General features: G+C 36.2%; 1 protein-coding gene across 3 annotated transcripts in view; it reads right to left on the reverse strand.

The window, feature by feature from the left end:
• LOC120429865 (nuclear receptor-binding protein homolog) overlaps positions 1-16974 on the reverse strand; it is a 74802-nt gene that overhangs the window by 31709 nt on the left and 26119 nt on the right. For all 3 annotated transcript variants that reach the window (XM_039594941.2, XM_039594939.2, XM_039594942.2), the window contains exon 2: positions 12601-12814. In XM_039594941.2, coding sequence (XP_039450875.1) covers positions 12601-12735 — 135 coding nt within the window. In that variant the 5' untranslated portion in view covers positions 12736-12814. The remainder of the gene's footprint in view (positions 1-12600; positions 12815-16974) is intronic.

Here is a 16974-nt window from a genome sequence, read left to right on the forward strand (position 1 = left end):
CATTTTGACGTAGACTTACGTCTTTGTCGAAGGTACTGGGGTGCCATTCCAAAAAACCCGGGCCGAAGGCTCTGGAATATTGCGTCATCCGTCAATCGCTTATATCTTCCTTCCCTCAAATCGAATCGGCACGATTTTGGTTCCATTCGATTCGAAAATTATTCAGCAATTTGCTATAAAACTTTCATTGTTGGCAAAATAGTTTAACTATTGAAACAATTGAATGTTTTAAAATGTTTTCAAAATGCAGAGATTTTGCAAGCAAAATGAGCGCTTCCCACTCACGGACGGGAATGTCAAGTACCTATTTTGAGGGGAAAATCATCCGAGCAACGCGACCGAGTGTCGGTCGCGAAAAAGGAGGGGAAGTAGCGGGCCGAAATCATATATAAGAAACTGCGCCAGATTTCAGACCATCATTCACGTCTCAGACGTCGGACCGGCAGCAGCAGCAGGAAAGCTCAGCCCAGAGCAGCAGCAGCAGGAGAGAGAGGGACCAGAACTGCAAAAGAAGCGCGCATCGCCTTCTCGTCGTCACCGTCAGCCAGTTGCCTCTCGATGGCCGGACCGTTTGGATCTTTCGTGGTAGGGGGTGAGGATTTCCCAACTCTTCGGAGTTGCCTCACTCCCCGTCTCTCGTCCCACCCGTGATGTTCGGTGAAATGCCTTTCAGGAGCTAGTGTTGGTCTTCGGGGGTGACGGATTGCACAGCTTTCTGAGGCTGCTCCCCCCCAACCCCTCTCTCTCCCCCACATTATGCTACCAAACTTTCATTCGGTTCGCGAAAAAATCGTTTTTCGTTCTTCTCTCCTCCATTCGATGTTTCCATTGTTTAAATAAGGCTTTCTAGTCAAAGATTTACCAACACATTCAAAGTATGGTTACATGGCAGTTGCGGTCCGATTGAGTTGACTGGAGTGTGTAAGTTCTGTCTTGTTGGGGGGTCCATCTCCCATTTACGATCTTATTCCGTAAATGTATTTCAAGTATCTAGCTAATTCTTCAAAATTAAGATATGGAAAACTCTATGTCCACATCATAAAACTTTACGTAGTCTACGCCATTCCGGTTATGTCTGTGACATAACTACTTTGACTTTTTTGTAAGTCTTTTTGTGACAACTTACGCCATTTCCTCAAACATTTTGAACGACAAAAAAAAAAAAATGAAAAATCTTATGGAAGTTGCGTGTATTTTTCTCCGAGTGTATTTTTTTCCAGAGCCCATAAGCCCTTATTTTAATTTTTAAATTACGAAATACAATTTTTTTTAAACGCTTCCCGAGCAGACGGAAATAACTTTGGAATAACATTTTTTGATATTTGAAAATATTAGGCGAATAACATTTTATGTTATTTATAACAAGATTTCTAGATTAAATTTTCAAAACAACCTATCCCTCATGGGTTTCCTATGCAGATAGGGCCTTTTGAAAATTTAATCGAGATTTGTTATTCACCGTTATGATTTTTTTGTTATTGGATTGTTATTGTAATAACAGACTAATAACATTTTAAGTTATTCTTCGAACAAATCTTTGTTATTATTTTTTGTTATTTTAACAACTAATCCGATCATCCCAATAACAATTTTAGGTATTCTTCCATAACAAAAAATGTTATTCTCAAGTTTTTCTGGCTTTCAATCAATATCAGACCAATAACTAATTTTGTTATAATAACATAAACTGTTATTGAACTCTTATGCAAACATGGATTTTGCAAGAATATTCCATAACACTTCCTGTTATTTTAACAGTATTTGTTATTGAAATGGCATGAATTTAGTTATTACCGTCTGTTCGGGTTACGCCCTTCTCAAATGTAATTTTCGAGTGCGACTGGCTCCAGAAAATCGTGATTTGGGATAGGACCCCACTGATTTTGCTACCTAGTGTAATCAGCTGATGTAAAGGTGCAACAGCACTTGATAAATGCAAATATGGGTAATAGGGTCGCGTCTAGCGCTTGTTAACAGGGTCGTTTAGCACGTGTAATTTGCAAAGTAGTGTAATTTTTTCCATAAGAAATCACCTGACTTGAACTGACTCGTAGTTGTTCGCGATTTTTGCATACAAAAAGGGCCCCCACACAACCCCATTTGCGCCGCATGGAAACAATCCCGTCGATAACCGCTACACGACGCCCACGCCCACGCATCAATTGGGTGGTGTGGTTTTACCCATTTGGGACAAGCGATAAGCGCACGGTGTTGACAAAAATGTATTTTTGACCCACAACGGCGGTCCAAAATTAGCATCGGTTTGAAGGCGCCACCGATGTTTGCTTCCATATAGATAATTTCGGACACAAGAAAGGTCACGTGCGGAGCGGAAAACCGCTACCGAAGCAGTTGTGTGCGGTCGCGACTTGGGGCAGTTTTGGGGCTCCGGTTGGGTGACTAACTTTGAACTTTCTTTTTGATTTTGACGGTTTGAGGCATATACTGTAAGAGTATATCTGTCCTATTTATAGAACAAAGCTTCAAGATAATTAGCACTTTGCATAACTTTTATTTTTACATAGCAATATTTTTTTTAACGAGGTAGAACAATCGATAAGACAGAATTTCATCGAGAATTAAATAATAAAATAGAAAAGAATCTCCGTTTAGATTTAAGAACATTATATCGATGCCTCTGTGCTCTCTCGTACAAAGCTTGTTGGGATTTCTATTGGTTAGCATAAGAGAGCACAGGGGCATCAATATACTAATATTAACCCTTTACTGCCCATATTTTTTCGTGTTTAGGAGATCATTTTGAACAACTTTTGTTTTATGAAAACTAAGCTTGTCTTGTTTTAGGATTTTTTACACTTTCAACTTTTTATATAAATTTCGAAGTTTTTTTTACAGTCGCCTTTTATGTTCATTTTTACTTTTTTTTTCTCGAATTTTGGCTGAGTACTTCTATAAAATTTCACAATTCCTTTCGTGATTTTCAATTTTGTTATTTTTTAGTTCGGATGAAACATTCTCGATGAATTCCCCTTTTTCAAAACAAAGTCATTTTGCATAATAACTTTTTTCCATACAATTTGGCGAGCCTTTCATACAAAATAGCAATGTGAAAATTCGAAAATATCTTACAGATTTTCGAGAGGGGAGAAGGGTTTTTTTGATCGATTTGGTGTCTTAGGACAAGTTGTAGGTTATAATAAGAACTTATCATAAAATGGTTACACGGAAAACAATTTCCCGATTTTTTTTTATTTTACTTTTTATTAGGCCGTTGCAAATATTTTTTGAAGTTTATGTCGCTGTCGCCCTTCCTTCTAATCGGAAAATCAAAGAGCAAAAAATGATCAAAAAAACGTCAAAATTTCAATGAAATTAGACGTGCAATCACCTGAAAACAATTTAAAATGCATTTTTTGAGTTGGTAATCATTACTAGCATGTTTAACCCTCTACAACCCAACACCGCCTTTAGACGGGCTTCAATTTAAAAAAAAATCACCAAAAATCAATTTTTCAACCAATTTTGATCTTTAAAAAGCATTGGAAAGAAGAATTCTTAAAATTTTAGAAAAGATATTGGTTGAAAGTTTTACTTGTTTTATGTGACTTTGCCAATGTTTTTAAAAATATAATTTTTTTAGGAGTCAACATTGGCTGTGTTTTTTACTAACATTTCGTATATTTTAAGTAAAAGGAAGTATGCAGTATTTTTCTAGTGTCCCATACTATGCTTCTACGCATTTTTTTACAATTTAAATGATAATGGTGCCATTTTATAGCAGAAAATGTGAAAAACAAGCAAAAAATTTAAAAGTGACTGTAAAAACAAGAAAAAATTAGATAGGCAAAATGTAATGATAGGAGGTGGTAGAAAAGACCAAATACCACAAAAAAAAAAATAACTAAACAAGATAAATGCAAATTAAAATACTAAAAATGAAACAAGAAAAACATAAAACAGGAGAAGTAAAGTTTTTCGTAGATTTAGGCCGTTGCAAATATTTTTCAAAGTTTATGTCGCCCCCCCCCCTTCCAAATTGGTCTGAAAAATAAGGGGGCAAAAAGGCAAAATTCCAAAAACTTCAAAATGTCCATGAAAATAGAAGTCTAACCAACTGAAAACAATCTAAAATGCATTTTTCTGCATTGATAATCATATTTTGCATGTTTGGGCTTGTTTAAACATGTTTTGAATTTTCATGAAATTTCAAAGCTCCGCAAAAATTAAAAATAAAATTTTCGTCAATACTTAGATATTTTGGAAACTGATGATGGTTAAACAACTGGACAGGTGTATAATGCATTTTAAAACCCTTTTTTCATTAAAATGTTGTAATCATGGCTCGTAATTTAAATTTTTATACGTTTTTATTTTTTTGCCCCCCCCCCCCCCTCGACTTTGGTCAGAGTCGAGGGACATAAACTTCAAAAAATATTTGCAACGGCCTTAATGTCGTCCCCGCAAAATCAGGGGGCATTTCTTTTTTCAAAAAACATAAAAATTTCAATTGAAATAGATGTCTAATCAACTAAGAACAATCTAAAATGCCTTTTTCTGCATTATTTTTAAATGTTTATGTTTAAAAATATGTTGAACTTTTATGAAATTACAATGTACAGCACCGCAAAAACCTATTTTTCTCGCAAAAATAAAATTTTCTTCACAACTTAGAAATCTTGAAAATTAATGATTGCAAAATAACTGGATAGGTGTATATTTTTTTCATTTTGAAACACTTTTTTCATTGAAATGTTGATACCGTGGCCTGTATTTTTTTTTTACTGTTTTGTTTTGCGAAAAGTACTTAACCTATTTTTGATAAAGTGGACCATTTAGAAGTAAGGCCGTTGCTTGTTTTTTAGAGGTTTCTGTTCCAAAGTTCTTTTTTAATTACGATCAATGGATTCTACATTTGAATGAAAAAAATGTGTTTCAAAATATACAATACATCAGTACAGTTGTTTTAAAAATATTCAAAATAATAATTATGAATATTTGCAACAACATGATATGCATTTTAAGGTGAAATTTCCAATCATTTAAATTGTAGAAAAATGCGTAGAGGCATAGTCTGGGACACTACAAAAATTACTGCATGCTTCTTTTTACTTAAAACAAAGGAACACAGCCAATGTTGACCCATAAAAAAATTACATTTTTAAAAACATTGGCAAAGTCACATAAAACAAGTAAAACTTTAAACTCATAAATTTTCTAAAATTTTAAGAGTTCTCCTTTTCAACGCTTTTTAAAGATCAAAAATTGGTTGACAAATTGATTTTTGGCGATTTTTTCAATCGAAGTCGTCTAAAGGCGGGGTTGGGTTGTAGAGGGTTAAGATTGAAATTTTCACAAAAGTTTAATTTTTTAACTTTGAATATCGAACCGATAGTTTCCGAGAAATCGCGAGTTGAAAAGAAGGGCGTATTAGATGACACAGAGAAAAACCTTTTTTTTTTTTTGCAGAATTTTAACTTTAAGTGGTTGTATCTGAGCAACCAGGAGTCCAATCAACATTTAAAAATGATTTCTGAAATTTTGTTTGAAAATATTTTTGAATTTTCATAACTTCATAACTACTTTAAAAAAATAAACTAAACAAAATATGTACTTTGAGAACTCAAATATAAGTGTTGAAAATCATGTAAAAAATCCACAGAAAATGCAGATTTGCGTCAGTTTCATGTAATTCCCAGTTGGGTGTATTTAGCACCAAACAAAGTTTCGTCAAATTTAAACTTGAACTATTTCATTGTAATTCACTTCAGTTAAAAACTTTTGTTTACTCTATCAAAAGGATCTCAAAATGTCACCTTCCTGTCACTACATTTGACTTGACATGCAAATAGTACGTGGGTGGTTAACCCATGCCAAAGGTTTCATCAGAATGAATTGTTTTGCAGCCCAGTTCGAGAAACCCACAAAAAATATAACTAGAACGAATCGAATCAAGTTACTCGGATCGTTTCCCTGCTATGGCCAAACTACCCATCCGCCTCCTCCAAAAGTTTGGACCCAACGTCAGTCTCGCCGCCGCGGTTCGTCTCGTCCGGAAGAGGCTAAACAAGAGCGCGCACGAGACAAGGCCAACCCCGTGAAAGTGCGGAGGAAAGGACAACTTTAGAAGCTTTATTCTTTTTTTCCGGCCTGTATTTGTTCTCGTGCAGATCCTCCGTTATTGGATGGTAAACAGAAACGCCAACACACACACACACACACTGGGGCAAATTTACACACAGTCATTGTGCCACGGAGACTGTAGGCCGAAATCTATTATTGCACTTTGTATGGAAAACTCGTTTGTTGGTTTTGCTAATGCTTTCCGTCTGGACGGGACAAAGTTTACTTGGATTTTTTTTTCTCCAATTTTGGCGGACTTACTGGAAGGACATTTGATTCCGTCACTGTTTATGGTTGGCTATAGGCATAACGGCAGAACTTTTTTGTAGTTATTTTTTGTTTCGATTCACAGCCATAACAGGGACGTTTTGGGCGAATAAAGGGCAGTACACCCATATCAGAAATCTCTGACATCCAATGTGACTACCAAATCGTTGATAGTTTTTCTGCAATCCAATGTGACCAAATCGCTCTGGGTTTATCAAAATCCAGATATTTGCACGTATTTTGTTGAATTTCTCTCTCTCTTTACCAATTAACTGAACTAAATTGACTCATTTTCTCACTTTGCACTCCTTAAATCACCCCCAATTCTGAATCACTTCCAAAGAATTCCAGCCAACTCTACCGCGGAATGGAACTTCCACTCATAAAACTCACATACACTGACTTTCTCCGCCATGAATACCAATATTTCGCGCTGCAGCAGTCGCCGGGTCTAAGCCGGTGTCTAAGCGGAGGAGTCCGGTCCCAAGTGTGGCCATAAATTATAATTCTGCGGCGTCGGGCGGGCCACCTTACGGTGAACTCGCGCAGTTCTTTTTCCCTTCCCGACTGATTATTAGCCTGATGGTAGGTGTGTAGGCATTCGTGTGTGTGCGGAAAACTCAACCAAATGAGTGATTTATAAAGACACTTTGCCCAGACAGGCAGGGTCTCTCGCGCACTAGGTCTGAGGAATGTGGGATCTCTGGAAGCAGCAGCAGCAGGTTTGCGCGACACTTGTGGAGTTGCCCTGGCGGGGTTGAGTGACCAATAGTTGTTAGCAAGGGTACACGGAAAGAAATCCTGTTGTGGTTATCGTGAACAAGCGGTTACGAATTTGAAACTAGTAACATTTATTTGAATTTGAAGCAATTTGACTGTGAAGATCAACGTTACAAGACGAAGCTAAAATTTACATTTTTTTAAATAATTTGTCAACAACAATTTACGGTCATCAAGCTACAATTTTTTCCGTGCACAGCAATCTTTCTCTCTCCTGTGGATTCTGCAGACTTGACGTGTGCGTCGGCGTCTATTGTAGATGCTCACTTTGCATAACGCGTATTAAAATGTAATCCCGGTGCACTCGCTTGCTCACGATGACTGTTTAGAGTTGACAGCCCTTCTTGATTGACTCATTCCACATGCGCGCGGCTCTGTAGAAAGGACAGCGCAACATTGTCGCGCTGAACCGCTGTCGATGGCTTGGCGAGGAGTTTCGCCACCTGACACACACACTAGCCGCTCTACTAATTAATGGTGCCCATTAATAACGCAAATGTGCATGAGTTTGTGTGTGTGTGTTCGCATTTGTAACGCATCACACACATTCCGTTACACACCGACGCAACACGCTTTTAGCATCCCAGAAGGTGTGAATGCATTCCTGAAACGTCTAGCATCTTCATTTGCTTCTTGTTGAGTTAGTTTGTGTTGGTTCTTTTCGAAGAAAGTATTGCTTTCATGGGAACAAATCTGAATCGTTTGGTAAGGTATGTCCACGCATCCCTCCTTCCCTGTATGTTTTGAATTTACTCTGTGGTTAGTGTAACGCAGTAGGCCTGGCCGCTTTAATGAGTGTAATGCATATCGGGGCCTCTCGACATCATGTTTCACATCAAACTGCAAGAAATCTATGGCTTTGATAATTTAAGGTGCTGTGACCCAACCTGGCCACTCCAGAACCGGGTCATTGTGGCCCCTTGGGGACACTTGCAAAATCTGTAAGACCTTAGCATGCGACATATCAAACTTCATGAAATTTAGAGATATGACAATAGCGATTGTAACGTCGCGTCCGACTTTCCATACTGCTAGGTGAATCAATCCCCACCGAAGCCGGCACGATTGACACGCCACGGTTTAAACGGTGCGTAGTAGGCAAACCGTCACTGCGCGTAGACAGACCTTAGGAAAAGTCTGTGACACCTCTCCTATCGACAGAAGAGCGAGGTGTTTTGTCAGCGAAAGAGGGAGTTTGTCAATCCTGTTGTTATTTTTGCGATCCGCTCAAATATTGCGTATAAAATATGCCGACAAGACACACCGACGACGAAGACGTATGCAGCAGCAGGCATGCATGAGCTGTCCCCTGACTTAGAGAGTTGACTTTGGTCCCGCGCTAAAAATAGTAGACACCTTAGAGTAAAGCGTGATCTTCTCCGGACGGTCACATACTTCGGCGTAGCCGTTGTCACAAAACTGTCATATTTTCATATACGTCTTTTGTGTGGCATTTTACAAGAGTGCTCATCACTTGCAAAAATTATGGTGACAAGTTTTAATTTTATTGCCCATCAGGCTACGAGGGCAACTAACTCACACGCAGTTCTCCTTTTCCGCATCTACCAGCGAGCGAGTGAGACAGGGGAAGAGATATGAAGTTCACGGATCATTGCGCACGACGAGATGAATCATGATGGCGTGGAGTCGTGTTGGGTCGTTTACGTCACTCTGGAGACACACTTTATGCGCTCAGCTCTTCGCTTTGCGCAAAACTGACCTCTTCCGACGAGGGAGAGTCTAAGCTATGTGGTGGTTATCAACAGTGTGACCATAATTGATGCTAATAGTTTTCAACAAGAACACATTTCGAAACAGTTGGACGTGGAGCTCGTTGGCACTTAGTAAGTAATAGTGAAAAGAGGCATTAAAAAACTGATTCATAAAAGTGTTGAATTTTCAGCATAAAACAAGCAGTACAGGGTGGCCACTCAAATCTCATTTTAGAATTCCCGAATTTTCCAGTTCTATTTCTTACCCAAAGGATGAATTATTTCAAAAGTCAAAAATTATTTATAAAAAGTCAGTATCAACCATCGAATATATTTTTGAAATAAAGAAAAAAAGCATATGATATTTTTTAAACATAGAAACTTTAAAAATATAAATATAAGAATTTTAAAAAGGCATTCCTAAGTTCAATTCAGAGAAAAAACATAAACAATCAGCTTTAAAAAATATCTAGAATTATCTTTACAATACATACAATTTCAAGTTTCATTTTAAAATTGCTAAACAAAAAGTTTTTTTTCCCGAAGTTGACAAAAAGTAAAACATTTCTCATTTTTTAAATTTTATTTTGAATTTATCAAAAAACGCAAAAAAATGATAACAGTTATTATTTTTTCATTCCAGAACCAGTAAAAAAAAATATTTTAATCCTGGTTAACTTTTTATTTTGTGGACCCAATTCTAAAATTATATTTGTTTTATCAAGTTGTCAGTATTATTATATGTAAACAAATCTTCATTAAAAAACAGTTCAGTAAAATCATTTCATGCTAAATTTTTAAGAGAGAAATTCTTATAAAAGCATGTTTGTTAAACTTCAAAATTTTAATGGAAATAAATCAAACTGAAAAAAGAAATGCATTTTCCTGCAGAAATAATCATATTTAGCAAGGTAGTTAACAACAAAGTTAACGATGTTCGATAACAATAATGAATATCAATATCGAAATACTATTGTCTTAACGGCGATATTTTTTTTTGATGATGTGATAAATTTTGCAGTATGAATATTCAAAAAACCGTAATTTATGAAAATACTAAAATTTTCAAAACTTATCGTATTTTATGAAAATACTAATATTTTCATAATTTGCATTATGGATATCAAACAATTTGAAATTTAGTTTAAATTTTCACTATTAAAGAGTTTTTGGAATAACAAATTAATTTTTTACAACTCACCGTATTTTATGAAAATTCTCAAATTCTTATAATTTTTTAATATGGGTATCACACAATTTTTTAAATAGAATACTATCATCCCGTTACGAGAATCGGACTCACGACCACTGCACAGTGGGCGAAAACGGACCCAAAATCGGACTTAATTGATCGCGGCTGGTAATTGTGTCAAACTATCAAGTGCAAATAGTCATTCTTATGTAAAATTGTCTGTTCTGAAAACGGCCAAAAATGCTTTTATAGCGAAATTGGGGTAAAATGGACCCTAGATGATTTTTGCGGTGCAAGTGGTTATTTTTAGTGGATTCCTGGGTCATTTTCACATAAGTTATATGCATTTTGGATGGCCGCACAAAGCCTCCGCTCTAAATACAGAGCGATTTTCAAGAAAAAATGTTGAAAAATGGGGAATTTGGTCAAAATGGACCTTTTGCCATTTCGTGCAGTGGATGAAACTATCACCAATCGATTCCCCAGATTTTTTTACATAGGTACCAGGGAATCAGCCGCGATCAATTAAGTTCGATTTTGGGTCCGATTTCGAAACCCATCCTCTACCGGTCAGGATGCTCTTTGAAGGGATCTGACTTTGCCGAGCCAGAGAGGAATCGAACCCATAACCTTCTGCTTACAACGCGAAACCCGTAACTTCACGGCCACGGTAGCTCGGCAAATACCATATTTTCTGAAAATATAAAATTTCTATTCAAATTTCAAACATTTCGAAATTTTGTATGAAATTTCACTGTTTTAGAGTTTTTAGAATGAATTATTCAAAATTTCAAAACTTATTGAAAATTCTCAAATTTAAAAAATTCCAACATTTTTGTATGAATTTTCACTGTTTATAGTTATGGAATAAAATAACAAATTTTTCGCAAATAACCGTAATCTAAACTTACTTAATTTTAAATTATCGTTATCGTGGGACGATAAGGTTATCTATCGAATAACCATGAATTATTTCACATTTTTGAACTCGTTCAAAAATATTTTGAATTTTGGTAAAATTCCTATGTACAGTACCGAAAAAAAAATCGAGGAAAAATAAGTCAATACTTAGATATTTTCAAGCTTTGTGGTTAAATTATCCGAAGTAATTTTTTTACAAGGCCTCCGGATAATCGAGTCTGGACTGTAATAAATAATAAAAAAAACCCTCAAAATTTTAGAAAACAGCAAAAAGCAAGAGGTATTTATTGCAGGTTGTAGAATATGTCCAAAACTACCGATGATAAAACTAAACAAAATGAACAATAAAATGCAAAAATAAAGAGAAGTGAAGTTTTTCATAGAACAAAATGTCCTTTTGAACATGTAAAAATTTAAAAATTAACTACTAGGCAGTAGAGGGTAAAGCCTTTTTTCAAATTGGTTTTCCAACAGCGTTTTTGTCATTGAAATTTTTAAAACTTTGAAAAATATCACAACCATTCAATGTCTACCTATTAGGATCATTAAATTCACAAATAGATAAAAAAAATATGGTAAAAAAACGCATTCAGTGCAATTGATTAGGAAACTGCACAAAATATTAAAAAGATTCAAGAATTAGAAATAATTTATTTTTACAAAAAATCACAAATTTCCCGACATTCCCGATTTTTAGACTTGAGTGACCGCCCTGACTTAGTGTCATATCTATCTCCAAGTATATGTTAATGTAAGATTTTCAAGTGCCTTCCGAGTAGCGATGCTATAGAGACAATTCATAAAATGAAATGATGACGACGTGCCTTTTGAGCTGGAAAGCTAAGGAAGGGGCTTGATCAGTTCAAAAAATAACTCTTAAGTATTTCGGATTATGAATATTTTACCTTGCAATCCCACTTCTTTGGGATGTCATCTGCGGTTAAAATAATGCAAATCGCAAAGGTCACTCCACAAATGGCAAAACGTTAAAGGAGTCAATCTCGTCTACTGAAAGGGTATCGTCACCACCGCATCCAGATGATGGATTGGACATTGGAACGAAGCTGACAGTAAACACACATACGGGGAGTGACCGCTGCCCCTCCCCGGTCAAGCGTTTTCTCCACTATTTACTCAAGTCAATTCTTCACCGACCGGATAGAAGCGGGCGGGGGACACTGACTTTTGTGGGTAGGCAGTTGAAGGCTGCAAGTGTGGGAGAGAGAGAGAGGGTCATGAACACACATCGTACCACCAGACAGACCGACAAACCCCGAGTTAGTTAGCCAAACACTAAACGCTTCAATGAGCAAACGCAATCTTTGCGGAGCGCTTCGGAAGCGAAAGCAAAAACGAAAAACTTGCAGATGGAAAATTAATAAAGAAATAAAAGCGAGTGGGAGGAAATGGGGAAAGAAAATGCAATTTGTTACAAATGGACAGAAGTGAGAGGAGATTGGGTGCAGCAATTTTCGATGCGCTGCGAGGTGCAAGATCTGCTGCACTTGGCTGTAGAGGATCAACGGCAGGGTCTTGGAGTTAGACCTCTTGGAATGTACTAAATCATTTTGCCATACATTGTTGCAGATTATCGAGTTACGATGTACTTTAGACTTTAAACCAACTTATACAGTTCTCCAAACTCACCTCTTCTTTCCGTTTCAGCCATCTTCCGCACGGACTTTCCTCTAGAATTTCACTTTCATCCTCCGAATCCTCGCCGCTCTCTCTAGGGGACTTGTTGTGCTCGGTGTCGTTATTGCTGGAACGGCTACCCGGCATGGCAGATCGGCGGCTACTGGGTGGAAGCTAGTCTGCGTCGACCTCGTCGGCCGAGCGTCGAGGATATTTTAATTAGTATCTGGAAGAAATGAGAGACAAAAAAAGAAAGCGGAAATCGTTAGACATGGTCCGAATGCGTGTGCGGCGACAAGATGTGACAATTACTGGAATCGGACAAAAGGACACTTTCATTCTGAATGTAATCTCTGAGCGAGTTGCGTGACCTGCATAAACCTTGGCAACGGACCAAACAAGGGCGAGGAATTCCCGCAGCTTTTACGAGGCGGTGTTCCCGGGAATGACCCAGGCTACCACACTTCATAGCCTCGTACACTTTGTTCCGGCCAAAGTGCAGGAGTAAATGCGGGAACTGGTAAACGGCAAACAATGATGATTATAGAGCTCGTGGAGTTGAAATTTGCGAAAATTGGCCAACCCACGGTAGCATGATTCGTTACACGATGCTGGTTAGTAGCTTTTGAAAAAAACTATAAATTAAATTAAAAAATAATTCAAATAACTTAGAAACATGTACCGATTAAGCTACTACTCAATACAATAAATTGCTTCAAACAAAACACGAAAAAGTGAAAAAAGGAAAAGTTTCCCCGCCCCTCCCGATCATTATTGCAACAATTAAGCAGCCAAGTTCAAACAACTAAAGGCATCGCACCACCACCTTCACTTGCACCGCTCAATAATTCATTATCGTCGGACCAACAAGGCGTTCAAAGATCAAATATATTAGCCGAACTTTCTCGCTCGTTCGAGCGTGGCGAAAACGGAAAATCACGATCACTGGACGGACCCTAATTGTTTTTCACATGTCAATTGAGCGTAAGGTTCGCGTGTTCGCGCCGATTTATCTTCGCGCGCAAGAGAGGTTCATCCATTTTTAACAAACTTTAGATTGTTGTCTAATTTGAAAGTTTAACGTGTCGCGTGATTTGTTGCGGTTTATCTTATTTTAACCTTCCGAAGAATATCTTAAGTATTTTTGACAACCCCCGAAATGTACATTCGTTGAAGCGGCAAATTTTGTGAACAAAACCCTCATTTCATAGAATCAGCAGCTCATTCTCATTTTCTCATTTTCAAATTCATTTCTTACCCAAAGGATGATTGCAAATCAAAAAACTGTATGTAAAAAGTGAATATCAACCATCTAACAAATTTTTTTAATACAGTGCCAATCCTGATTTTGGTTTTACGACTTTTCATCACATTTTCGCTCGTCAAGAATGACTGATGGATGAGAATAACTTTATTTTTCTTCTAAACTGTTGATCGAAAACTTCACACAATAATAAACAATTTAAAAACTGACGTTGATTTTTGGCAAGCAGAATTGTTTGAAAAAATCGTGATGCCGAAATCCGATTCAGACGGAAAACAATCCTAAACAATCAGTGTTTGAACAAAAAAAAAAACAGATTAAACGATTTTGTTGTTTGACATTGCTCAAACTACACAGAAAAAAAAATCATGGTAATATTACATCTGGGAAGGGGTACATCTTTTATGTCAGAAAAAAGGTGTAATTTTACCTCTGGAAATGCTTAATTTTACCACTTTTCTGGTGTAATGTCACTTTTTCAGTCTAAATTGAGGTAAAATTATATCTTAAAAGAGGTAATATTCAACCTTCCAAAATTAAAGCTTCCAAATTTACACAATTTTTTTCTGTGTATTCTCAAAATATATCAAAATATTTGACCTGCCTATGATTTTTCACGAATATTTTTGATTCTCACATTAAAAATACAATCATCCCAAAAACCTTGAGCACTATTGACAACTCCGGTTCGGCCAAGTTGAACTTTTCAGCACTCAAATTAGAGCGTCCAATTAAACGAGGTTACAAATTTCCCGGGAAACGGGAAATTTTCAGTCAATTTCCCGGGAAAATCCCGGGAATTCCCAGGAAATTTTAAATTTATTGAAAATTGTTATGATCTTGGTTTAAATTAATATTATGCAATAAAATTGTATAGCACATCAACATTAATGGTTTAAATAAGTGTGAAGATCAATTAACAGCTTGACTGCATGTAAAAAATCATTCAACTACAAGAAAATGTATTTTGGTATTTTTTTATGAGAAATTTTAAACTTGTTAAACTATGCTATTCATGACAAATACTGGTTTCAGCTCTTGAACAAATGGTAAAGCTTTTTAGAGTTGGTTTTACTCCAAACAACCCAATGTTTTCAAATATTTGAAGCAAGCATATTTTGAGAACAAACAATAGAAACTAATTTTTCAATGTTTTTTTTTGTATTATTATGCAACATGATTTAAATTATACGATAAATTAACATCATTCCACAAAAAGTCTTCTATTTTTTCACATTAAACCCTCTAACACCTGTAGTTGCACCAGTGCTCCATAATTCTTTTACTTCAAATTGTAATTTCTTTAGTACTAGGTATTCAACCAATTGAATTAATTCTTTTTGCACAAATTCGATTTTCATCTCATTTGATCATGGTTAACAAAAACGTAAAAAAATTCAAATCAGGTCCCGGGAAAAAACCCGAGATTTCCAGGGATTTCCCAAAAAATAATATTTCCCGTTTTCCGGGAAATTTGTAAATTCCCGAAATTCAAGCGGAAGTATGCAGTTTCCTAACTTTGTTGTTCTCAATGTTTTGAAAATTTACCAAAAATATTGAGAGGAAGTAACTTTGAATTATTCATTTCAACCTACATTTCATTTTGAATTAATCAGAAAAATCAGGTTTATTTCAGGTTTATTTCAGATTTATTTCAGATAATATTTATTTCCGTATCATTCACACTGGCAATAGATCTTGCTTATTTGTTTGGCAACAAAAATTACTAAATTATGGATTGAAAATAAACTATTTAATTTTTGGTATATCAATTGAAAATAAGTTAATAAAACCCTCCCGCGAATAAGAAAGTTGAGAAAAATACACTTTAAATTGTTTTCAGCCGATTGCGCTTAAAAAAACTTTGAAATTTTGAAGTTTTTAGATTTTTTTTTCGTTCCCAGATTTTTTGGACCGTTTTGAAGGGCGGGAGGACACAATTTTTAAAAAAAAATTGCAGCAGCCCAAAAAAAATTATTAAAAAAACAACTTCATATCATATGAATGGTGCGCAAAGAATGCAAAAATATTTCAAAAACTCGTTTCAAATATTTAAAAACTGCGTTGTGATTTCATGAAATAGTGTTTCAAGTAAAAAAGCACGAGAAGTTAGATTTTCAAGATGAATTCAATGATTTTATTCATTAATTCATAAGCTGAATCCAGTAAGACTATTTCTAGAACAAGTTAGGCCGTTGCAAATATTTTTCAAAGTTTATGTCGCCCCCCACTCCAAAGTTGGCCTGAATAATCAGGGGGCAGAAAAAATATTTTTTCGAAAAACTTCAAAATTTTAATGAAAATTAAAGTTTAATCAACTGAAAACCAGTTAAAATGCATTTTCCCGCGTGTATAATCATACTTAGCATGTTTGAACTCCTGTGGAAACATTTTGAAATTTTATGAAATACCAATGTACAGTCCCACGAAAAGTTTTTTTTTGCGAAAAAAAAATTCCGTCAATACTTCGATAATTTCCGGGAAATTGGACGCTCTACCTGCCAATGCTTGAAGACATGAAAAAAATCTTTAATTAATTAATAAACAAACAATGGAATTTCTTTTATCTTTCAAACCAGAACCACTCTTCTGCCTCTCCCCTTTCTAGAGACGACACTTGTAATTATGTTACGAGGAAACGTTTGCTAACGACTCTCGGCCGCGCCGCCACCGCCGCTGTTTACAGTGGGTAAACAAATTCAACCTTTTTATAGCCTCTTCCAAGCCAAGTTTTCGCCTCTCATCTTGCCAGGCGCGGCGCGTGTTGGCATTTAGAGCGCCGTGACTGTCCTCCTGGCCTTGACATCGTGTTCCACGTCCCTCAGGACGAATTTTTTGAAGGAGGTTTGTTTTTGTTCAGCGTGTATATTATTCTAAATGTTTTGGTTTGTTTTTTTTTCTACGTACGAAGGTTAAATAATCTGCACTTCCGAAAAGTTTGGTTACGTTTGTTTACATTTGTTTTTTACGATCGTTACGCTGTTCTGCGCACACAATATTTATATTATTGGGTTGGCAAACATGCAACTCACACGCATACTACCGAAACCGAGAATACATTTTATTTGAGTTACTTCATCCGCTAAGGCGCACACTTGCACGCGTTTGTAGCAAAGACAAAA

Source organism: Culex pipiens, unplaced genomic scaffold, assembly GCF_016801865.2.
Source record: "Culex pipiens pallens isolate TS unplaced genomic scaffold, TS_CPP_V2 Cpp_Un0015, whole genome shotgun sequence".
NCBI classification, from domain to species: domain Eukaryota; kingdom Metazoa; phylum Arthropoda; class Insecta; order Diptera; family Culicidae; genus Culex; species Culex pipiens.